The 27242-nt window shown below is 33.8% G+C and overlaps 1 protein-coding gene across 4 annotated transcripts in view; it reads right to left on the reverse strand.

Moving 5' to 3' along the window:
* The window catches only part of Not11 (CCR4-NOT transcription complex subunit 11), a 172708-nt gene that overhangs the window by 41549 nt on the left and 103917 nt on the right, over positions 1-27242 (reverse strand). For all 4 annotated transcript variants that reach the window (XR_016549416.1, XM_090404488.1, XM_090404487.1 and 1 more), the window contains one exon: positions 11118-11327. Coding sequence is in view for 3 of the 4 variants with exons in the window: in XM_090404488.1 (XP_090260614.1) it covers positions 11118-11327 (210 nt within the window). In the remaining variant the exon portion in view is untranslated. The remainder of the gene's footprint in view (positions 1-11117; positions 11328-27242) is intronic.

Here is a 27242-nt window from a genome sequence, read left to right on the forward strand (position 1 = left end):
ACATAATTTAGCAGCTGCTTTAGGCTTACAATAAATAGGGTGGTGGTTTCATACCAGGTGATGAAAATCAATTAACTTAAGGGTGATGCTATGATTATAAACATAATCAAAAATTATTCTGATCTGCTATTCAACAGAACAGTAAAAAATAAATTGCTGATTTATGGGAAGGTCATCACATGCACTCTCCATGTGCATGTAATGACCTTCCCATAACATGCACTCTCCATCAATTTCAACTTAAGTCCATATTCCAAAATGCAAATAAATTCACATAGGGAGGAAATCCAAACTCTCATTAATTTACATTCTTTATAAACTAACAGTGATAGTTTCCAAATGATCCAGGATATAAGGTTATATCCCAGTCTTTGCAGAATTTGAAATAAAAAAAAGTGATTGCCGCCTAGTTCTTAGCAGGATAAAAACAAGTGTTCGAAATGAGTGTGTCGGACAAAAAAATTGTGCCATTGCACTTGACATTTCCAAGGCATATGATAGAATCTGCATTGAAGACTTCTCAAACTACCATCTTATGATCTCACTTTCTGGATTGTCTGTTTTTTCTCAGGTCATTCACTGTGTATAATAGTGGAATGTTCTCTATTCAGATTTTCCTGTTAATGCAAGTGTTTCTAAGGGGATCTGTTGTTTAACTCACTTTTCTTCCATATATATATATATATATATATATATATATATATAAATGACTCGCGCTAACTGATCTTGTATATATATAAATGACTCGCTCTAACTGATCTTGTATATATATAAATGACTCGCTCTAACTGATCTTGGGCCCTATTCTTAGATTTGATGATGGCACTCTCCATTCATATACTAAACCATGCAGTATAGCAATATCTCAAGCTTCAAGTTTATCTATGATAAGTGTCCTAAATGCTGATTCCCCCCCCCATCATTCTGCAATAAGGCAACAACCTATTTATCTTCAATACTTCTAAAACACAGTTTTGCCTATTTCTTTACAAAAAAGATATAACTTCTTCACTACTTTTGATAATGCTCAACTTAACATTCAAGACCAGATCTCTTTTCTCAGAATAACTCTTATTTCTAGTCTCTCCTGGCATAATCACACCACTTCTATAGAATCTTCAGCTTCCAGAAAACTTGGCACCCTTTTTTGTTCAAGAAATCACTTCTCTCCTGTCCAGCTGTTTGCTATGTACAAATCTCAAATCCCCCTCCCCCCACCACCACCACCATTGGAATACCACTCTCACGTTTGGGGTGGTGCACCTAGGACCTGTCTAAAAATTCTTGATGAAGTTCAGAGTAGAGAGCAGTTCAGTTCAATGAAGACCCTTCTCTTACACTCCTCAGCTACTGTCTCATACATGGCAGTTTCTGTGCAGTTTCTCTTCTATTTGGGATGCCAGGAGAGACTAGAAATAAGAGTTATTCTGAGAAAAGAGATCTGGTCTTGAATGTTAAGTTGAGCATTATCAAAAGTAGTGAAGAAGTTATATCTTTTTTGTAAAGAAATAGGCAAAACTGTGTTTTAGAAGTATTGAAAATAAATATGTTGTTGCCTTATTGCAGGATGATGGGGGGGGGGGGATCAGCATTTAGGGCACTTATCATAGATAAACTTGAAGCTTGAGATATTGCTGTACTGCATGGTTTAGCATATACTACAGATATTTCCAGGGCACTGTTCAACAGAACTAGCATCCATTATGTCACTCATTTCTGGTAAATCTACAGGAACATGAACAGCAGCAGCAGCTACCCAACATCCTTTTATACATTAGTGTACAAAAGCTAAGGTCAAACTATATTTTTACTTATATATATGAAAACATTTTCATGACTACAGCCAAATGTTGACATAAATTTATTGCCAGCATACTAATAAATTATATTAATCAACAAATAATGTGTTACAAATTTCATAGAAATTAAATTGCAATAAGCTTTTGTCTAAAGTTACAAATTTAGTAAGGAAGTAGTTAAGGAATTAATGTACAGTGCTTACAGAAAATTATGCAGAGACATTTCATTATGGAATATGTCCACCCCGAACTGTGATGCAGCTCTCAAATGTTGTACTGTACTTGCCAAACTGGCCCACTCCTCCTTCAGAGCAAGAATAAGGCTTTGTTTGTTTTCTGGAGGAGAATTTCGAGCAGCCTATTGCATCCCAAATATGTTCTATGGGGTTTGAGATCTGGGGGTGTATGCTAGCCACTCGATTCAATTAATATCCTTGGTATCTAGAAGTATCTCCACTGCTCGTGTATGATGTGGTGTGGCATTGTCATCCATAAAAATGAATTCTTTGCCTACAGCACCATGGAGCAATCGAACATGACATTGAAGAACTTCTATGAAATATCGTTCACCAGTCATAGTCCCCTTTTCCAGAACTTGTAGCTCAGTCCAATAAGCATAATGCCTTACCACACCATGACCCCAGCACCACTGTATGTATCTCTTTCAAGAATATTCTCACAATGGTAGGCGGTACCACTTTCACACCAGATCAAGTGTCATCTAGAATCGACAGAAAGACTAAAAAAAAGACTCATCTGTAAAAAGTACATTAGCCCATTGGTGTCTTGTCCAATTTTTATGGATACAGCATCACTGAAAAAATGCTCTACAATGAGCTGTGACTAAAGGGATGCAGACTACAAACCTTCAGCATATTGGCCTACTTGTTGCAGACGTCTTGCTGCAGTTTGTTGAGCTATCCACGTACCTGTGCTTGAATGGAGCCGACCTGCAAGCTGATCTGCCATTGCATCGATTACATTTTGCTGTTATAACCAAAAATCTGTCTTCATGGTCCATGGTAGAGTGAGACAGCAGCCTCTTAGTAAATATCTGAAACATATTCCATTGGTTTGAAATGCTGCCCAGAGCCTGAATACAATGCTAAGTGAGATTCCAAACTTTCTGGCAATATCAGTAATTCTGTGACCTTCTTAAAGCTTTCCAATAATCCTACCCAGAGTGAAATCATCTAGGTGATGTCTTTGAAACATTACAAAACATTCAAGTTTGCAGCTTTATTCCTGCACAAAAAGAGCTTCCTTCAAACACAATTTGTTTAGCACAGCCTTTTATCCTGTTGAGTGCTACAATCTGACCCCTTTTGTACGTGATTCAAAAATTTGAATGTGTACCTGCTTTCTACTCAAAATCATCAGTTATACAAACTGCCACAAGCTGATTCATCTGAATTTCTAGTTGTAATCTTCAGAAATAGTGTTTGTTCTTAGATTTTGGACACCAGTATAGTTGAACCACAGACTCACTGAACCTGTTGCTCCTGTTCATCATTTATTCCATCTATTATAGTTCTGTGGAACAGCCTTTCCCATGAAGTATTTTCTAGACTATAACTTCCAGCTCTTTAAGAATATCAAAACATTATTGAAATAGAGCCTAAGAAGCTCCAATCTGACATAGTAAATTACAGATTATAAGGATATTATTAATCTACTGATATTATAGCCAGATAAGACAGAAACTCAAAAGGTTCAAAATTTACCAATGAGTTTATATGAATATAACCATCAGCACAGGAATTCCTTGGGTTGGCACTACTTAAAAGACATGGACTCTCCCCAGGAACCCATGTATTATTCAGCTTTTATTACTGCTTTTAAGTTTCATTGGCCTGACAGCTGTTTCAAACTGCTGCTTCTCATATGAGACCAGGCAGAAACCAAAAAGGACAAAAACCTTCCATTCAAATCCATAACAATCCCAAGTCAAAGGATTGCTATGACTAATCTCTTATGTCATGGGATTGCTATGACTAACCTCTTATGAGACTGAGCATGTTTCTGTCTAATCTCTTATGAGAACCAATAGTTCAAAATAGCTGTCAGGCCAGTGACCCCCCCCCCCCCAAAAAAAAGCATTCATAAAAGGGAATACATAGGCTCCTGTGCAGAGTCCAGGTCTTTTATGTAGTCAATCTAAGGCAATTCCAATGCGAAGGTTATGTTCACATAAACTCAGTGGTAAATTTCAAAACTTTTTAAGTTTTGAAATTTACCAGTGGTAGAAAATATTCAAGAGGAATGCAATCAGAAGTATGTATGAATACTTGAGGTAGGAAAAAAAGCCATCAAAACCTTAACACGTGGAGCATATGATATTCAAAAAGTAATGCACAAATATAAAAGGTCTAAAAGTTTTACAGTGGTTAACTTGCATATTAAGAAGTTCAGAGCAAAAGTTCAAATTCTGAATGACTGTAATATAGCTCTTAATAGTGCCTATCTATAAAAAGGAAAATCAAACAGTGTGAAAATTACAGAGGAACCTCCTACTGAATGTCTCAACTAAGGTTAATGAAAGCATACTTGAGAAGAACGAGCTAGGTACAGAGCAAATAGGGATTGTCATGATCAGATTTTCACTCTGAGACATCACGGAAATATAATAAGGATCTGTATTTATCAGTGGCGTCGCATGCACATTTCGGTTGGTTGTGCTGTCGTGTGGGTTATGTAACCCATGCTACAAATTTTACGTCAATTTGACCGTATGCATGGCCGTGCGTCTGCAGAAAATTTTCCGGGGGGGGGGCAAAGCTTGGAGACAAATAATTACATCAATAAACGACTTATAGCTTTTTTTTTATTTAATCTAATTATTTGTCGGTGTAAACTATAAATACATTATTTTCATTTTACATCGATTTTAATGATCTTTAATTTTTGGAAAAAAAAAAGTATTCTGAATTAATAGTTTTTAGCACAATTTCATATATAAAAAAATTGACTGGCATATTTCATTAAAAATCAACTAATTAATAAATCCTAAATTAAATTATTTCAGTTTAAAAGCAAAAAAATCATAAAACTAACCAGTAAAATAATATTAAATTACATACACTTACCTTTTAAAAATGTATTTTTCTGTTTAAATTTGTTTCACTATAAATTTACAATTCACACTTCACTCAGTGACTCACTAGACACAGAGGGCAAACTAACCGGTCACTGTTCACAAATCAGAAAAAGATGAACCAAAAACAGGAACACATGTTTTATTGCTGCAATAAAACGTGTTCTATGGCTACTCTGCCATGGGCTGAAACAGACCAACCCATAATAAAATTTTAAGACAGAAAAAGCGACACAGGGTCGAGGGTGTAAGATCACATATCTCAATCAATTTGACGATTATAATTTGTAGAATTTTTTAATTGATCCCGGGGGGAAGTACCCCGTTCCCCCCCTGTGGATGCCCATGACCGTGTGATTGTATTTTTATCGATGTATGAAAGTTTTGAAAGGGTATAGCACATCAGCGCTCATCTTAATTGGCCCAATGCAATTAATATTGCAAGGTAACTTTTAGTACTTCTGCGTAGAGTGGGGGAACAATCTGTTTTCGGATTTATTAGAAAACAACAATGAAGGAGAATGCTATATTTGGTTGGTATATTTGAAATACTCAAAGTTGAAAATATGTGAACCATCATTTATGAGACATGTAAGAATAGGAAAGAATAAGTCTGAGTAGAAAACACTTTCATTAATGGTACAATTATTAATAATTATCATTTGTGATATGTGTCCTATAAGTTGCTGGGGAGAGTGATTCATTAACTTCCTGTGTCCACCATGGAGTTCTTTTTCTACCCTTACAGACAACCTCGCCACATGCCTCTCTGGCCGAATCAATCAGTGTTTTCTTTAGGGCTTGCCAATGAATATCCAAGATTTGGTTCCTGTTCTCAAACTCTTTCATTTTTAATTCAATCATATTTGTGTATTTTAGTCTACATATCTGAGAGCTGCTCAACTTTTATTCGCTTTAAAACTTTCTTACATGTTCTTCTTTTCAATATGAAATTCAATTTTATCCTGCTCAAGACTAAATGGTGATCACTTCCAATTTCAAATCCTCTGTACACTCTAGTGTCCTGCATCAGGATGAAAACATCACTATCAACAATAACATAATCAATGAGACTTTTCTTATTCCTTGCCTCTTCTCTCCATGTGAATTTGTGCACATTTTTATGTTGGAACATTGTGTTAGTTATAACCAGTCCATGTTCTGAGCAGAAATCCAACAGATATTTGCCATTATTATTAGTTCCTCTTTTCTTCAAAATTTCCCCAAATATTTTTGTATGTCTGACAATCATTTCCTACTCTGCTATTTAGATCCCCAACAAAGATTTTGACCAAAAATTCCTCCACTTCTTCCTTAGTAGAACCTTCATAGGCACAAATAAGTCTCATTGTCCAGTTCCCCATTCTGATATTTGTCCACATCACTCTATTTGAGACTGCCTGCCATTCAAGAAGCTTTGCCTCGTATTTAGTGTTGAATACAATTTCTACTCCTTCTTTTCCTTGATTGTCATTGCCTGAATATAACATTTTGTACTTATTGCTCAGAAAGATCTCACCAGTTTTTGCCTTTTTTTTTGTTTCAGTCACCCCTATTATGTTGATCTGGTACTTATCCAATTCCTCAACCAGCTCCATTTCTTTGCCATTCAAGCTTCTTATGTTGATAGTACCAATCTTGAATTCTGGTGAGTTTTAGGATTTGTTCCAGTAGCTGACTTTTTGCTGTTTGCTCTGGTTCCTGGGTAAAAACAACAGGGGCCTTGTTTAACCAGGTGATGCCCCAGCCGGCATGAAATTCTGTCATGTTGTACCATCATTTTGTATTTTGGTTTAAGCCAATAAGAATACAATTTGGTCGACTAAATCCCAAATTGCCAGCCCATCCTTGTTCATTCACTATCCAGGTAGATACCCTACAGGGTGCACCACAAGAAGGTGAGAATTGGACATTAGGTCAAAGCCCCGATAGGTTCTCTGCATTCCTTTAAAGGGTATGTGGAGATCTCCTCTCAGTTATATAGCTTTGTCCCTTAAGCACTCCAGCAGGTTACTTGCATACAATAAATCAAATTATCAAAAAATATAAGAAATATAAGAAACCTCTATACAGTACTCTCACTGTAATAAAGCATCTGACTCCATAGCCCATGCTACTCTTTTAGATGCTCTAGTGGAACAAAATTTAAATTCTATATATATCATACCAATCTAAAGCTATTCAGCAAAAATTAAGAAGCTGTTTGCAAAGAAATAAAGATTACTTTCCAATCAAAATAGTTGTTAAACAAGGTGACCTAATAACTTTTACAGCTACACTTGAATAATTGTTCAGAAAACTTGATTGGACTATCCAAGGTATTTTTATCATAAGATAGGGCTAGGGCAACTCGTAAATATCGGCGAGTGTGTTCCCGTAAGCTCTCTGGTCAAATTTCACACGAAACTTTTATAGTTTCTATATTTGACTTTGAAATAACGCTGGGTTTAATATCCACTCAATTTTTATAACTAATAATAATAATTATTATTATTATTTCAGTGGGGTCTTCTGAGAAGATGGCAATATTATCACAAATAGTAGAGTACTTAGTTTTTTTTTTTTTTTTTCAAAGCCGAATATAGTGCTGTGAAATAATGCTGGATTTAATATCCACTTAATGTTTATAAATTTGAATCGTCAAAGTGAAGCCTTTTGGCTCTTTATTTTAGTAAATTATTATTATTACGAGCTACTAAATGGAGTCCTTAGACTCACTGAGGGAGGCCCATATGGAGATGAAAAATGCACTGAATAATGCATTCAAACTAGTAAGACTTAAATGAACTTTATAAAAACAAAAATCATGATTAATAGCTCAAAAGATTCCTATCTTGCTAGACAGCTCATCATTGAACATGTCCGAAGTCTACCTATCTCAGAAAAATATCCTCCATATTCATCAACAGGCAAGAACTAAAAATAAAGTCCAGAATAACCATAACATGGAAGAATTACTAAAGACAGGGCCAGTGGGTGAAGGGTGATTTGTCCACCTCCCTTAAAAGAAAGTGTTGATTCCATTCTATTGCTGGCACTGACAAGGGTGCACCAAAACTTAGTCTTTGACACAAAAAGCATATACCAAAGCAATAAAGAGAAATATTTTGGGAATTGAAAAGCACAAAAAGTAAAAATTCGGACATTAGGAAGGCCATAAAAATCATTGTTGTTATTCAAAAAGCCAAAGAGTTAAAGTGGAACTGGACTGTCCTTATTTACAATTTGGATTAGCAAAGAGAACGAGCTATCTATAGGTTGAGATGGAGAGATGAGATCATAGGAATAGTGGAAACTAAATGGATGCAGACTGCCTGTGATGGAGAAGAGTCAAGAAATAGGGGAGCGGCTTTTGCCCAACAGTGGAATTCTATATGCTGATATCATCAATCTCATTAATATTGCTGTCCATAGAGATTATAAATAATATGAAATAGAAACCATGCTTTACATCTAATTCAAATTGAAACCATCATCCTGCACACATTCTTCAATTGTAACTTGCAATTTTTGGTAAAAGCTATCTGTCATTCTATAAAGAATCTACACCATTCAAATAAAGTCTTTCATTTGATACTTTTATGCTTTTTTTTTTTTTTAAATCAACAAAACATAAACAGAGTTCCTTATATTTCCATATTTTGTTGACTATTTGCAATGAGATAAAAGTCTGGTCTTGGAAATTCCCATTGGATCTAAATTACTCTAGCTTGTTCATAACCAATTTTTCTCTCAGGAAAATTAGTTCTCATTTTCTAAGTATGCTTGCATAAATCTTTCCTGGAGCATTTAGTAATAAAATTCCTGTAATTCTTACATTTCCACTCCACTCTACTCCAGATGATTTTCCCCATTTCAGGTTTCTGATGCTGCTCTTCTACTTCAAGTGCTAGCAAAATGTACTGTAGCTGCATCTATCCTAGATATTTTCAAAGTTGCTCTTTCACGTGTAAGCTGATTTAATAGTTGTTCGATATGGTTTTTTTTTTTTTTTTTCATATATATCATTATGCTGGACTGGCAAAACATCATCTTAAGTTTTTAAATCACAGATATGATTGTTGATTCCTTTTATGAAACTCTTTCACTTCTAAGGTTTCTTAGTAGATTCCAAACATACTGCCACCTTCACTAAAGTTATTTTCTACAGTGGACTCTTACTACAGCAAACTTGTAGGGGCCACAGAAATAGTTTCGTATGGTAATTTTTTGGCAGAGCATAGCATTATACCTATGGGGATTTCATTGAGACTTTTCAGTAGTTTGTTATATTAAGTGGGTTTGTTATAAAAGTGTTTGTTATAGTGAGAGCAGACAGTATATTATTTCTAAAATTAACTCACAATTTTGTTTAGCTCATTACATACAGCTTTCCTACATCTTTCTTTATATTTTCTAAGAGCACATGAAAAGAATTTGTTATATTTATTATATTTTTACTATATGATTTCCTCTCCAGTGACTTCTTTAACTTGCTGTATCCACCAGAGATTTGTTGTTTTGCTCTCTGTCTCTCTCTCTCTCCGTACCCCAACATATGATTCCCCAGTTTGAGTCAATCAATGCTTTCTTCAGAATTTATAACTCAGTCTTTATTGTTTGGTTCTTGTTTTCAAACTTTCACTTTATCTCCAATAATATTAATGTATTTCAGTCTAAATAGCTCAAATCTTAGTTGTTTAAAATGTGAAACTTTGGTGATTTTTTTTTTTTTTGAAGGATACCCATTTTTATCATATACTAAATTATTTTTCATTTTAAATGGTGATTAATTCTAATTTCAAATTACCTATACATCTCATATTTTGGACTAACCTACAATCATCTCTATAAGAAACTTCTGCAGAGAAATTTTTCATTGATGTTTTTTTATGGATAGTGCCATTTTAGCTGACTTTTCACAATCTTCCCTGGTGAATCTTCCCTTCAAATAATGGATTTCCATCCATTATTTGAAGTTTAGAGAGCATGTTGCTAAAGTAGCCATGATAGTTCACAGGATTACTTGGCTATTGAAGAACACACTAACAAGCACAGATAAGGGAGTTATCATTCCTCTTTATAAAGCTTTGATACAACCACATCTAGATTACTGTGCTCAGATCTGGTCACTTGGATTTCTTGGGGATGAGAAAGTGGTGAGTTGGATTAAGAGGCGAGTGACCAAGATTGTGAGTGGTCTGGGAATGTTTCCTATGAGGATAAATTGAGAGTTTTGGATTCCAAAAGTTGGTTGATAGGCAAAAAAGGTAGACATATTATAAAAACAGTTAAGTTACTTAAATGATTTTATAGGATTAATACCAATGAAATATTTCAGCACTTGGATAGAGGGGGAAGAACAACATGCCATCCCTGGATGTTGGGTAAGAGTGTAGTTAGCAAGGGCATGAGGACTAGGTCTTTTTTTTTTTTGCTTGGAGAGTGGTAAATAAATGGAATGAGTTGCTTGAATCAGTTGTAAGTGGTTTGTCTGTTAATAGTTTCAAGGTATGATAGATTACTGTGTCAATAGTTTGGGTCTCTAATAATGAGTCTTTGGGTCTCTAATAAGGACTCCATGGGGGCATCCATACAATAATAATAATTTCACTTTAATCTTTAGGCAACACTAATACTGAAAAACTAATTCCAGACATCAGCGGTAAGGCTATGAAAAAACTGAAATTCAGTATCACTACAGAAGCAAAGGAATATACCAGTTCTCTTCTACTTCATCATATTTGAAATTAAACTTTCAGGACAAAATCAAAATTAACAATAATGTGCACTGCTCTGCACACATACAAAAAAAAAAAAAAAACAGTAAACTGTTGCTAAGATATGGAAGAAAACAATATACAAACCTTCAAAAAAATGTCATTTGCATATATTTCATAATATGGACAGCTGATTGCTTTTATGATAATAAGTCTGGAAATTGTCATTCTACAAATAATAGGTATCAGCATGTGCAAATAATTACTTACCAAGATCAAATTATCATTTGTACATTGATGTACAGAAGGGCACTATAAAAATCCTAGGAAAAATTGAATTTTAGCATAAACTTCATTACAAAGTATTACAAAGTACTACCATGAAATATCAATCAAGACAAAGTTAACTATACGAATTATTCATATGTAACATTTCAAATAAAAAGTGCCCATTGCACCAGTTATTTTATCACAGCAAAATATGCGCCAAACATACGACAAACATCTGTATACAATATATCTTACTTTTGTTGGTGTGAGTCCAATGTGGTACACTAGTTTTGGATCTTGTGACAATTCAGATAACAACTGCCGCTGCTGTTGTAACGAAAGAGAGCCTTTAAATGCTTTGGCCATCAATCGTTTGGCTTCCACTCCAGCTGTATTACTTGCACACATGGAAGTATCCCAGGCTATTTTGTGTTCACCAGGTTCTGTAGGGTTCATCCAAACCAACTTATTTAAAATAAAAACAGCTTTATTTAAAATAAAATTAACACTGCTTCCAAAATACTAATTATGAGAATGAATGCTAAAATCTGCAATACTTCTATGTATATTTTACACAAGTTGGCAACAATCAAGAATTAGTGAAATAAATTCTCTTAAATCTAACTTTTTTAACATATTATTCTTTTAAATTAAGAGAATTGCCTTCAAAGGATAACAGATAATATTGAAGATAGTTTTCGATTTTTTTTATATTATATTTAAGAGAACAAGTTGTTGGTGTTATTAGCTATTCAGTTATATATAAACAGTATATACAATATGAAATACAAAATAGTGAATATTATTAGATATATGAAGAGCCAAAGGCTTCAATTCGGCAACATATGACTTGTTTAAGTTAAGGGATATTACATCCCATATCGTTTCTTAGCCGAATAAGAAACTCAAAGAGTTTCATGCCGAATATATAGTTGAATATATCGCTGAACTTTATATAGCGATCCCAAGCATAAGCAAATACCTGGATACTGCAGCAACTGACCCTTAAGGTAGTGCAAGCTGACATGAGTTGCCTCAGCTTGCACTACCTTAAGGGTCAGTTGCTGCAGTATCCAGGTATTTGCTTACACTTGGGATCGCCGAACTTTATATAGTTTCTACTATATATTAGGCATGAAACTCTTTGAGTTTCTTATTCAGTAGTGAATATTATCCTTATAAAACCTCTCTTCCAACAATCTGCTCACTTCCTCAATATCAGTGACTACCTATGAACATGATACGCATTCCTCGTATTCAGCACTTTAAAATCTCATAGTTTTGCTACAATTATTAACAAATTAGACTGGTAGGTATGGGTAAAACAAGAGATCTGTTTAGAAAAATAAATGATGTTACATGGAAGTTTATCCTTAGATAAGAGTTGTAAAAAGTAATTCAGGTAAAAGATGAAAAAAGCTCCAGGACTTGATGGTGTGTCAGTGGAATTATTGAGACCAGCTGGGGATGAAGTAGTGAATATATTGACTGAAATTTGTCAACAGGTTTGGAAGAAAATATACTGGCCTAGAGATTGAAAAACATCGGTATTCCTCCCAATCCCAATAAAAACAAATGCCAGATATTGTAATAATTAGAGAACCATCGCTTTAATTTCACATATAAGTAAAGTTATGCTGAAAGTGATCCAACAAAGGTTGGAGCCATATGTGAATAGAGAAATGCCACAAGAACAGGCAGGGAGAGATAGATGAACTAGAGATCAAATAGCACACATGAGATGGATTATAGAAAGAACAAGAGAATTTCAGAAGAAAGTACTCATTTGTTTTATTGATTATAAGAAAGCTTTTAAATGTGTGGATCACAACAGACTGTGGATTGTAATGAGATCAATGGGAACCTGAACATCTAATTCTCTTAATAAGAGAACTGTATGACAACCAAGAAGCTTCAATAAAAACAGCCTTTGGAGAAACAGATAGTGTTCAAGTGGAAAAAGGGATGTGGCAGGGTTGTATACCGTCGCCTTAGCTTTTTAATATTTATATTTATAGTGAATATGTTATGAGAATGGCTGATTTAGACAAAGATCTTGCTGGAATTAAGATTGGTGGCAGGAAAATAAATAATTTAAGATATGAAGATGATACAACCCTCATAGCAAAAACTAAGGAAGATCTGGAGCAGTTCATTGTATTGGTTAAGATGGAAAGTAACAAAGCTGGGCTTAATTTAAACATCAGCAAAACAAAAGTGATGGCTTCTGACAATTTAAATGAATTTATAATAGAGGGAAATAAAATAGAAATCATTGATAGTTATGATTTACTGGTGCCCAGAATCAGAAATGATAGTAAATGCAAAGATGAAATTAAAAGGATAGTCATGGGAAAAAAGCAATGTTAAACCTAGCAAAAATTATGAAAGACAGAGGTGTGAGTAAGGCCATGAAAGTTAGAATTGTCAAAGCAACGGTATTTCCAGTCATGATGTATGGACGTGAAAGCTAGATTATTAAGAAGAAAGACAGAAAGTGAATTGATTCATTTGAATTATGGGTGTGGAGGAGACTATTAAGAATCTCATGGACTGAAGAAGGTTTTAGATAATATAAAGACAGAATGCTCCTTGGAGGCGATGATCACTAAACAGAAGTTGACATATTATGTGAGCTGATGAATCATTGGAAAAGGCAGTTATGCTGGGGAAGATTGAGAGAATGAGAAGAAGAGGAAGACCACAAACAAATTGGATGGACAATATAAAAGAACTTACAATTGTTGAGAGAAAGGATAAGAGGCTGAGTAGGACAGAGAGCCTTTGTTCACTAGATCACTAAGAGTTGAAAATGACCGAATGGCACATAACAACAAAGGCTGGCAGTAACTGTTCTTATAAGATCTTTCTCTCTCTCTCTCTCTCTCTCTACTAATACAACTCCTGAAAGCCAAACTACTCAAACACATGTTATTCATTATGGTCTTAAAATACAAAATGATTAGCATATTATCATACTTCATTTATTAACATAACTTATGATACAACACTTTTCCATCTTTAAGATAAGCATTTTTTCTCAAAACTTTGTTCTGTGCAGTTTGTGCTAAAACAGATGTTTTTATTGAGGTGTCAACATTTTTTCAATTAAAATGACAAAAAATATTAAAAATTAGTGGAAAATATACAAAAATAAATATACCTCATGAACTTTAAAAATATTGCATATTATTTAATGAAACTTATTTTCAATATATATGACCTAATTTTTTTTTTTCTATTACTGCAGCCTAAGCTGTTCCCATAAGCCAATAATATACTTATATCAGTAGCATGAAAAGTACAACTCTGAATCTCATGTTTGAAAATTCTGTCATTCACATTTTGAAAAAAAAAGATTTTTTTAAATTATAATATGAATTAATTCTGTGAAACTTGCTTATAATACACCAATAATGGTGTATGTATTTCATATAGCTAACAGCATAGTCATAACTTATCTACTGCAAATCATTCTCTCAATCTAATAATTAAGTAACACTATTATAATAATCAAAACTTAGAGTCAATTAGAAATTCTGGAATTTTCATAATTTCCATCAGGAATTTTTATTTCAAAAATGTTTAGTAGTATATCAGCTATATATATATATATCAGCTAACGCCTTTTTATTCCCGTATATACGGGAGTAGGCGAGGCCATTTAGCCCTATCTAACTTTTTGGAGACTGAGTGGGCAGTTCAATCTCCACTGGTACCCAATCAGAGACAGATGGCCCAAGGCTATCACTAATTAAGCGGTACGCAGTGAAGAGAGACGGCTCAAATGTGCCGCCATCTCGTGGTGCCTAACCCTAACACAATATATTTAATGTCTGAAATAATGTGGGTTCTACGGTCGATTTTCTTGAGTTTACAGGACGAAAAACCCGAGTTTCCGGGAGGAAAAACCTGCTTGCCCGTGCCAGAGATCGACTAACTCGGGAACCGGTCGAAAAAAGGCTTAGAAAAATTTCCTCTAGTCGCCGACTAGACTCGAAACCAAGACTTCCTTCGTGCGGCCAAGCGCGGTGGTGTGCAAACGCCACATCCACTGAGCTACACAGGCTCTATCAGTTTAGTAGTCTAACTCTGAATTAAACTAATAATAAATTAATTATGTGAGCAATAATACACATAATCGAGGCCATAAAATCTGTAATGTTTTTAAAATATTTAGGAATGACACCAAAGCAAACACATGACAACTGGACGTAGATGTGAAAGGTGTTCCAAATAACAATAGGAAGAAGTTCACATTAATGGTGAAATCAACATTAAACTGTATATCTGAATAATACAGTAGCAAATAAATTAATTAGAATACTCACATTTTAAAGAAATGTTTTAATTTTGCAAAAAAAATAAGTACAAAAATTAAACTCCAACTTTATCTAATAATTCATATGTGCTCCTCTGTTCCTATTAAGTTCATTAATGAAATTATTAGGATGAGTTCTTTGTCTTTCTGGATATTTTCTTCAATATTTTTATTTATTGGTCACTTTTCATCATACCGTCAATAGGTACAAGTGATTCTGGACTGTCATATGTAAATCAACCCCAGAACATATTTTTAGCTGGGTATTTAGGAGCTTGTTGAAGGTGGGCAGGAGAAGTCTCAGCTGCTGATTTGCAAACACAGGGTACTCACTCTCCTTGGACAAAGAAATGGCTCTCGTCTGAGAATATGACCTTCTTCCACTTCTCAACAGTTAAATCTTTGTTTCTTTTTTGGTCTGTGGGCAGTCCTCCCTGTTTCTAATAATCTTCAACAGAGTATCATGTCAGAAACATTAATCCCACTAGCCGCCAAGTCTCTATTTAACTCTACAGCATACAATCTTTGAATTATTTTACTTTTCATAACTAGTAAACGATCTTGAGTAAGTGTAGCTTTCCTTTTTTGCCTACATTTTCCTTTTCTGTCAAGAGAAAATGCACCTGTTCTCCCTAAACCTCTTTAAAATCACATTAACAGTACCCAAACCAACACCACATTCATTGGTAATTTTAATTTGAGTGATGGATGTGTGCTGAGAAAGAGTACATATTTTTGAATGCTTTCTTGGAGATGTATCCATCTTATAGCTACACAAAATGAATAAAACACTACAAATGTCAACTTGCTTACACTATTAATAAACATCTTAGAGACAGTTAAAACATGCAACACTCAACCAAAATAGAGAACTAAAACCAAAACTGAAAATAGTCCAAAACCAAAAACTTGATGCAAATTCAGCTTATTTGGACTAATTTGTTTGCTACTGTATATATTCATATATACTAAAGCATAGTTTAACATGTTAACTGCCATGATACTCATTTTTTTTATATCTTCACAGACCACTGTGAATAATGACAAGTTAACCTGTGAAACAGATATGTATCACATGTTGAAAGTTTATTTTTCACTTGGTTAGACTATAATAAATTTAGTTTAATCCTTTAGCCACGTGTGAGCAAACAAAGTTTGTGCCTGAAAGCATCTTCAGGAATGGGGTGGTAAGGTGTTGTACCACCTTACCCCAGTCCTGAAGATACTTTCAGGTGCAAACTTTGTTTGCTCACACTTGGATAAAGGATTAAACTAAATTTAATATGTATCACATGGCGCTAGCAGAAAGTGTATGTGTGAGGCACACTTGTTGCATGCAGCAGTCAATGTGTTAAAGAATAAATTTATATGGCTTAAAGTATTATGGAGGGGATTTTTGAGCCTTGGCGTAACATGATGTTCATGATACTGAAGGGCATAATGGTAATTATGATGCTGTATGATAAAAGAATTAAGAAATATTAACTGAGAGACATTATTTAATGGAATATACACTAATGCAAAAAGGATAGCACTACGGTTTGCATTACATAATTTAATGCTTAAGTTTATCCAGAGGATTAAATTTCATAATTAACTGGAACTCAACTGGATGAATAGTTCAGTACTTAAAGAAATATGCTGCAAGAAAAAACTATAGAAAGAGCACTGAGCAATGAAATTACACTTGCCAAGAAATTATATTCTTGTTTAATCCTTAACCCAAGTGCAAGTAAACAAAGTTTGTGTAAAGCATCTTCATGGCTAGGCTATTTGTATATAGAGGCTGTTTACTTCATATCAATTGCCTTAGTATTATCTCATAAAACAAAAAACACTTCCTTTTGGAGATGTATATTGCAATGCATCATTAGAAGGGCCACGACCCAGACCAGTTTCCAATGATGAGACCTCAATAAAAATCAAAACCAATCTGGGTAGTAGCCCTTCTCATAATACATAGCAATATATAATATATACATCCAAAAATAAATGTGCTTTGCATTAGAAAAAATACAAAGATAAAAATGTAAATATATTTAAATATCTTCACATGATTTTGTTTACAGAAGATTTTACTCTTGGTTTAGTTAATTAAAAACCAGAATAAAAGATGTGTAAAAATATTGTTATGCTGACAAGATTTTCTTTGTCAAAATAGTATTCTGTTGTAAGAAGAACAATGCAGTAGCAATTTTACTATTAATAAATGACTAGTGAGGCTGTTAAGCCTATCTGAACCTCATGGCTTAAGTTACTGATGGAAACAGTTCTTCATTTAGCAGCAACAAGAAGGATTGACAAAATATATATATCTTGTTGGAATTAAAATACCTGTAGACATTTTTTATGCTGACTGCATAAAAAATTATCTTGGATGTATACTGCCAATTAATGTATCTATCCACTATTATTGAACCACTTTGCTGTTTGTGATACCCAGCTGTCATGACATCACTCACACTCACAAATCAGAGAGAGAGAGAATAAAGAGCATGCTGTTCTGTGTTATGAAATGAACACAAGAAATGCTAATGGACACAAGAAAAAAGGACAGCTCTAGAGTGAGTGAGTGAGTGAGAGAGAGAGAGAGACGTTTGCAAAAAAAAATCAATGGACATAGAAAAAGAAGAAGGAAAGAGAGAGTTGTAACTGATTCTCTTAAGAATCAGTTACAACCATCCATATTACAAGAAAATAAATATATGAAACAAATTTTCAGGGTATTCCTTATAAGTTCCTGTTGAGAAGTTAATATCTTCACTTTTTGTTTTGACTGAATATTGGATGGAACGCTATTCAATGTGGTTATGGAACTGGCAGCTATCAAATAAATACACAAGATCATTCCAACATGGCTGTATCCTGTTTCACTGCTGGACAGTTGAAGCTTATAAAATAAACTGTTAATGTTTTTAGTACCTGTTTTAAATAGAAACTGAATATGTTTGCAGTAAAGCATATATTGAAGATACAGGTATGAGCTTTCGTTTTCTTCTGTGACTATATGCAAAAAAAAAATTTGCTGCTTCTGCTTTCCCTCAGAGAACTTTCTTAACTCAAAATACATAAGAATTGGGAAGGAAGACATCTTTTGAATTTCAAGAACAAATTAGCCAAGTCTTCCCACTTTCTATTGTATCCATTTGATTCTCTGGCTGAAAATATATGTTACCTTCCACTTCTGCGGACATTTTGTAATTAATATTAGAATAGATCTCACCCAACATTTTAAGGGGTTTTTTTGTGTGTGTGTGTGAGAGAGAGAGTTGAAGGGTCATTATAGCTTTAAAATTTTTTTTATATGCTGTGTTTTTATATACTGTATATACTTTGTTAATAAAATATAAAAAAGGAAGCTTAGTTTTCAAATTTGTAACACCAAATTCAAATCTGTAAAATTAATGAAAAATATATTTGCATTAATTGACACAATGTAACAGGATAAAACTATTAATTAAAATTATAATAACGGAATTAACTTAGATAAAATATTATTTATTAGTAGAATTTTCACCTGAGTATCACAGGCATCTTCAGTACATGTAAAAAGCTAATTAAACAATAACTGACAATTCCAAAACATGCTACCTAAGTAGCTAATGTAAGATTGATGTATGAGAAATGTAGGTTACCATCTGGTTAGCAAAGAATTAAAAGATCTAAAAAGGCTAACTACTTATTTACTTCTACTTCTAGAGTGAACTGAATCCTTGGATGAAGTGCATTTAATTTAGAGAGAAACTGTTGTAATTCATCAAAAGAGCCATTCCAGATAGCAAAAATATCATCTACATATCTGAACTAATGAGTAGGTCTACGTGAAATGTTGTCAAAAATACATTGTTCAGAGTGCTCCGTTGCTGGCCTGGTTGACCGAGTGGTTAGTGTATCTGCTCTCCAGCCAAAAGGCTATGGGTTTGAATCCTGCTGTGGCATGGATGTTTGTGATTGTCTGTGAAAGTACTAGTGGTGGTAGTCAGCGGTAGATGACGTTGGTGTTAGATGATGAAGGTTGGTGGAGTAGTGAAACAAAGAGTTGTAGAGTAGATGTCCTCCCTCGATGAGTCTTTGGACTCCCTGGAGGTGTGATGTAATAATACTACTACTAATAATAATAAAGAAGTTGGCAATAGCAGGTGAAATAGAATTGCCCACTGTTGTTCCTTCGATCTGTTGATATAACTTGTTTTTAAAGGAAAAATAGCCAGAATGTAACATAACAAATATTTTAACAATGTCTGAAGGAAATTCTTGTTGCAGTAATTCAATGCTGTCAGATAAACAAACATTAGTAAATAATGAAACAACATCTAAACTAATCATAATATCCGAAGCGTCGAAATGAAGATCCGAAATTTTATTTTTGAAATCCAACGTATTTTTTATATAAGTAGCAGTTCTAGTTGAAGAAGTGAATCTCCACCTTTCTCACTTCTCCAAAGGACAAGCTTCCACATCTCAGTTATCCAGGTATCTACCAGATTCCTTGCTCTTGTGGGTTATCTTATTTTGGACAAACAGGAAGATCTGCTTTTATTCGGCTAGAAGAACACAAGTCTTAAATTCAATACTTTGAACCTGAACAGTCTGGACTTGCAGAGAATACCATCAACACTAGACATACAGTTCACTGGAACAAAACAAGAGCCCTTCACAAAAGTCAGTTCCTCATGGAACGGCTGTATAAAGAAACATGTGAAACTTTACTTCACTCTCCTAACTTAAACAGATTCGATGATCTATGTCTATCCCCTTTGTGGGAGATAGTACTTTTTAAATCAGCTAATCTTTCCTAACTTTTATTTATTTATATATATATACAGTAAAACCCCAAAGTTATGCGGTAGGTGGGACCAACAAAAAGCGCATAAGTCGAATTCGCGTAACTCGGGGTATAATCTTGCATGTAATTTATATATACAAACATACAATTGGGACCAAAGGTTTACAAAAACACCTATATTTTTTAAGAAATATAATCATAATTGTAGTTTTTCGTACATAAAAAAAAGAAAATTATTTCGATGTCGATGGTTTCATAAAATCTAATTGATTCATCTGATAATGTCTTTTTCTTGTCATGCAAAATTTCTTCATAGCAAGCTAATGATTTTTTTATTCCTTGCCTTGTGGCTACAATTCTTTCCTCATTAAAATCTATGTCCTCCAAAATCTGTAAACCTTTCTTTTATGATTGTTCTTACTGTGGTTTCCTGTAGCTCGAACTTCTTTGCTAGCTCACAAATTTTCATTCTGCCTTCAAAATCCTTAATAATGTTGAGTTTTGTTTCCAAAGTCAATGTTTTTCTTTTCTTGCTAGCAGTAGAAGAATCGGACTTGCTTCTTTTGGATGACAATATTATTTTTTATCTGATAAAATTTTTATCAAGAACATAACATTAAACAATCGCAAGGTTTGTAGACTATAAAAATCGTGTATGAATGGAGATCACGCGAAACACGTCAGTGCTTGTTCACTGCATGTGCGACACTGGCGAATGTGGCTGGTGCCTGAAAAATACGACTAGTAGTGAGGCATGAAGCAGGATGGGAATACGTACATATAAGAAACCGCGTAACTCCAGATTCGCGTAAGTCGGGGTATGACTGTATATATATATATATATATTATTTATTTATTTATTTATCTATTTTTTTTTAAATAAGTTAGGAAATTTAATTACCTTTTTTAGTTATCTTACATTAGCTACTTAGGTAGCACCTTTTGGAATTGTCAGTTATTGTTTAATTAGCTTTTTACATGTACTGCAGATGCCTGTGATACTCAGGTGAAAATTCTACTAATAAATAATATTTTACGTAAGTTAATTCCATTATTATAATTTTAATTAATATGTCTATCACAGTTATATATTTCCTTACTGAAACATATAACTGTTAACATATCCAACAATGGAATACTAAGGCAACTGATATGAAGTCAAGAGTCCCTATATATAATTTTATTTTAGTTGGGTAATATATTTCAGATTTCTCTCTATGATGGTGCATTAATTCAAAATCAGAATCATGTGTTTAGAGAATGAAACTCAAATATAAAAATATAAACAAATAAAACTGTAAACATTATATAAATATATAAAACAGATTCAATTCTGTATATCGAGTAATTCTCTCTCTCTCTAAAAAGACACGGCATTCATATTTTCAACAGAATTACAATTAGAAAATGCTAATATTCCATGCACGTAACTCTTAAATTCTTATTAGATATTAAAACATATCTATATGGCCATTCTGAAATTACATAATATGAGCTCAATAAAAATATATATCTTTCATTCTCTGACTCACAGTCAAATTCAATTCTGAGAGCTAACATTGAATGCTACACAAAACAAGAAAATAGCATTCAGCTAAAAGTTCTAGTTTCTTTTGATTATATAGAAACTTTCTATCCTCTTTATCATCCTTTGTTTTCTTTACTTCTTTATTTTATTGTTTTTAGTCATTCATTTATTCTATCATTTATCCAACTCTTTAGAATACAAAATTAAAGATCTCACTTGACTAATATATTTGAATAGGTCTTCTTCTAGTAAGCAAGTTTCCTTAACGCATCTTTCCTTCATTTTGATGAAGCAGGCATGCAGAATAATAACTCAGACAAAAAAAAAGAACTGAGCTGTTCCAATAAACAGAACTTTACTGCAGATTCCACTTTGCTCCTTTCACTTGCTTGTCATTAATTCTCACTAATCTACAAAAGGCTTTATATATTATACTATCCTTCAATATTAACTTATTAACTTCAGTTCCTTAGAAAAATTTTTCTAAGATCACAGAATTTGATAGTTTATTCCACCTTTATGGTCCTCCTTCCTTGCTTGCCTATCCATTTGCTAGTGTTCTTATTACCCAGCAACAGCTGTTCTAAAAACCTGACTACTAATGCACACATCCATTACCGATTCAAAGCAAAATTCTAGTGAAACATGGCTGCCACTACTACAGTGCTTGCATGTTGTAATAGTACATGTCATAAGAACACTACTATATACAAATACACAATAATATAATACATGCAACATTATTTCTATGTAAATTCCTAAGGATCCAATTCCGTAATAATCTTTCCTAACTTTTATTTATATATATGTGTGTGTATGTGTGTGGTAGGGTGGTCCGAATATACTGAATAAGGACTCGTGGACCAACAGGGCCAATCATCTTGATTGTAAGGGAAGTGGCACTCCCATGGATCCCTAGCTGGATCTATCCTCTTCTTCCTCTACTTTGAGGAAGATCCACTTACTTTAATCTTTCCTATAAGGCCTTATCAGCCAACTCTTCTTATTTTATGATCCTTATGCTATTAGAGTACTCGAGGGCCATGGGGTCTTTTCATTTCTGCCCTTACAACTATGCCCTCTCTATAAACCTTACTATAATTCTTCTATAATCTACTCTTTCCCCTTCAATATACCCTATTCCTCCTATGGGTTTAAATTCGGAAGAAGGCTAGTTCAGAAGCCTTAAGGTAGCAGCCCTACCACTGAACTATTCCATCGTCAGGCTAGTCCCCTGACATGGAGAACATAATTCTACTTGTAAGCTGACAGAAAAAGATAATCAGATTGAATCTATGGAAAATGCCTCTGGAATGGAAAAGGTAAAACAAAAATGGAAACGACAAAATATAATACACATAGCAAACTGGAATGTAAGAGGAATAGCATATAAAGAAATAGAATTAGACCAACTATTAAATGAAAGAAATTTTAAAATAGCAGTAACCACCGAAACAAAAAAGAACTATGAAAACCGAAAATTTTAATGTGATATACAGTGGAGTTGACAGAGACCAAAGAGCACAAGTGGGAGTCATGATTTGGATTCATAACTCCCTTTCAAAACAGTTAAAACATTATAAGTTATGGAATGAAAGAACAATAGAAGCTAGAATAAAAATAGATAGAGGCTATTTAACAATAATTGGTTTATATGTCCCAGAAGAAGGAAGAGAATAGGATAATATTGATTTTTATAATCAGCTACAAAACATATATAATAAAATAAATAAAAATGATTATGTAATGAAAATTAACTATTATTTAGATATTAGTCAAGTGCAGGTGAATAACTAATTTAATTACCAACTAGTTTCGCCGGCTGTCGTGGATACATGATTTACTTGTTGAGATGCATTTTGTAGTTTGCACTGAAATTCATTTCTTGTGTGTTTACTGATCTAATTAAAGTCTTCCATATATCTGGTAGGATTAAACCTTGGTTTCTGTTAGGTTATTTGTGGAACGGGTGACTGTAGCAGCTTCTTTGAAGATTCTGGAATGGTAGTTTTCTTCTATATATGGCGTAAGACTTTTATTCCATTCAATTATGTGGTTGGTTGTAGAGAAGTGAGAAGAAAGGCCAGAAATATTTTGTCTGTTGTTTCTAACAAGCTGATGTGTTCCTTTTCTCTAAAAACTTCAGACATGAACTTCAGTGCAAACTACAAAATGCATCTCAACAAGTAAATCATGTATCCGTGACATGCGTATTGTTTCAGACGCACTACTATTTTGTTATTGAAATAGAATTGTCAGTTAATGTTTAGCTTGTAATTTTCGTTTCTTTGCTTTCCTGATTGTACCCTGATAAAGCCGACAGCACAAGCCGGCGAAACTAGTTGATAATTAAATTAGTTATTCACCTACACTTGACCAATATCTAAATAATAGTTAATTTTCATTAATCTTTGTGGTCAAGAATCAACAATTTCTAATGATTATGCAATTTTAGCAGGAGACTTAAATGCAAGAATTGGAAACAAGAAAATTAATAATAATATAAGAATACCTGGAGAACGTACTCTAAACAGGAATGGTAAAAAATTGATTGACTTTGTAGTTTATAATAACCTAAAAATAATGAATTCCTTCTATAAACATAAAGACATACATAAATATACTTGGGCAGCAAGAGGATGGAAATCAATATTAGATTATTTTATATTAAATGAGAAGACATCAAAATTTTCACTAGATGTTAGAGTTCACAGAGGATATGAAATAAGCAGTGGCCATTTCCTTGTTAAAATAAAATTAAGATTACCACCTAAATGGCTACAAGTAACAAGAACAGAAAGAAAATTTGAAACATTTGTTTATAAAACTAGACTACTGAATGACACAAATGTACAATGGCTATATTAACAAAGAATTAACCAATATCTAGATAAAATAAAACAAAATGAAGAAATAGAAATAGAATGGCTTAATATAAAAATGATACTAAATGCAGCAGCAAATGAAAGCTTAGGAAAAACCAAAAAATTCAATTAAAACAAAAAACTGAAGATCTGGGATGATACAATCAAAAAGAAAAAAGAAGCCTATCACAAATGGTTAAGCAGTAAAAGATTAGAGGATGAAATAGAATATAAAAGAATTAGAGCCATAGCTAAAAGAGAAGTCAGAAAAAGATATAGAGAATCATGGAACAAATTTGTCTCTAATTTAGAACATGATTTATATAAAATAAGACCCAATGTATATAAAATTTTGAAACATTTAAATGCAGATACCAAAGAAAACATAAAATTAAACACTGAATTGAAATTAGAAGAATTTCTAAATTACTACACAGAATTGTGGACAGACAAATATTTTAAAAAAGACAATTGGCAAACAATTAACGAAAATGAAAAGGAAATAACTAAAGAAGAATTAGAAATCAGCCTAAAAGAAACAAGAAATGGAAAATCACCTGGAGAAGATAAACTAGGTTCAGAACTATATAAATATGCAGGAACTAGATTCAAAGAAAGACTCTTATTATTTTTAAATAAAATTTATCCAACTGGTATCCCCCCCCCCCCAATAGAATGGAAAAAAGCAATTGTGATTCCCTATCTTTAAAAAAGGTAATAGAGATGACCTTAAAAACTATAGAGGTATCAGTATACTAAATTCCTGTTACAAAATATATAGCAGAATCTTAAACAGCAAACTAATGAAATATTCCGAAAACTTTATTTTAGAAGTACAGAATGGATTTAGAAAAGGACGATCATGTATAGACCTGGCCTTTTGCCTAAAATTAATAATAGAGAAAAGAAGAGAATACAATTTAGAAACACATATTGCATTTATTGACTTTGAAAAAGCACTTGACAAGGTTAAAAGAAACATATTATTTAACATATTAAAAGAAAGACAAATACCAAATAATAACCTAAAAGCTATCACCAGTATATATGAAAATAATCAAATACAAATAAGATTAAATCACGAGCTATCATATACGAGAGAGATAAACCAAGGGCCCGACAGGGATGTCCCCTCTCAGCAACTCTTTTTAATATTTACTTAAATGAAATAATAATAAAATGGAATAAAAATATACATCAAGGAATTAAACTTTCTCCTACAGTGAACTTAAACACCCTCCTTTTTGCCGACGACCAAATAATAATTACAAATTCTGAAGATAACGTACAGAAAGCCATTTTAGATCTAAATGAGATAGCCAAAGATTATGGTATGATAATATCAACAGAAAAATCAAAAACTATGGCCTTTAAAGGACAAGATCCAGCAAGAACTAAAATAGTAATAGATAACAAGATCTTAGAACAGGTGAATTCATTTAACTACCTAGGATGTATGATCACATATGAAAATGAAAACGATATAAACGTAAAAATAAATTCTTCTTCTTCTGCAGCTTCTCCCACTTAAGTGGGGTCACTGTTGATAATGAGTCTCCTCCACACCTTCCTGTCTTGGGCTGTCACCACATCCAAGTTCTTCATCCTTAAGTCCTCTTCTACCAGCTCCCTCCATCTCTTCTTTGGCCGCCCACACTTCCGCCTTCCTTGCACATCCATCTGCATGACCCTTCTTCCCACATATTCATCCTCCCTCCTCCTCACATGACCAAACCATCTCAACCTTGCCTCCTGTATTTTCGCTCCTAAGTTCGTAACTTTCACTGTTCCCCTCACATAGTCATTTCTCAGACGATCCTTTCTGGTCACACCACACATCCACCTAAGCATTCTCATCTCTGCTACTTCCATCCTGCTGATGTTATTTTTCCTCAGGGCCACAGTTTCTATAGCATATGTCATAGATTTTGCCTTTCAGATTGATCGGCACCCTCTTATCGCATAACACTCCAGCCATCTCCCTCCAGTTCCTCCAACCCGCTTGTATCCTGCATCCCACTTCCTTCTCAGCTCCTCCATCTTCTTCCACTGTTGAACCCAAGTATCTAAAGTCTCTCACCTTCCTGATGACATTTCCTTCCAGCTCCAGATCTGTCTCCTGTCCACCGCCCACCATGCAACACATATACTCTGTCTTACTTCTGCTCAGTCTCATACCTCTCTCTTCCAGTACTTTTCTCCATCTTTCCAGTTTAGTTCCCGCTTCTTCTCTTGAATCTGCACATAGCAAGATGTCATCTGCATACAACATTGTCCAAGGCGCATCTTCTCTCACCTCCTCTGTTACTACCTCCACCACAATATTAAACAGAAATGGACTTAATGCAAGAAACAGACCCTTGATGCAAGCCAACTGTTACTTGAAAACTTTCTGTCTGTCCCAGACAGGTCCGAACACTTGTCTTCACATTTCTGTACATTTCCCGCACCAACCTGACATATTTCTCCGGAACCTTCTTCTCCCTCAGACACCTCCAGACTTCTTGCCTTGGCACTCTATCGGATGCTTTCTCCAGATCAATAAATGCCAGATGTCGCTCCCTTTGTTTTTCTCGATACTTTTCCATCATCTGCCATAACCCAAAGATAGCATCTGTTGTTGATCTACCATGCATGAAGCCAAATTGTTCCTTTGCAATCTCCACCTCCTTCCTCAATCTACCATCATCATTCATCAGAATTCATTTAACTACCTAGGATGTATGATCACATATGAAAATGAAAAAGATATAAACGTAAAAATAAATATTTAAAAATAACAGGTGTAATTAACTCTATATTTAAACCAAACCTAGTTCAAAAACAAACCATACTAAAAGTATACAATACATTAGCCCTACCAGTTTTAATGTATGGAAGT

The sequence above is a fragment of the Typopeltis vanoorti genome, chromosome 14 (genome assembly GCF_054136105.1).
Source record: "Typopeltis vanoorti isolate ZY-2024b chromosome 14, IOZ_Tvanoo_1.0, whole genome shotgun sequence".
In the NCBI taxonomy this organism is placed as follows: Eukaryota; Metazoa; Arthropoda; class Arachnida; order Uropygi; family Thelyphonidae; genus Typopeltis; species Typopeltis vanoorti.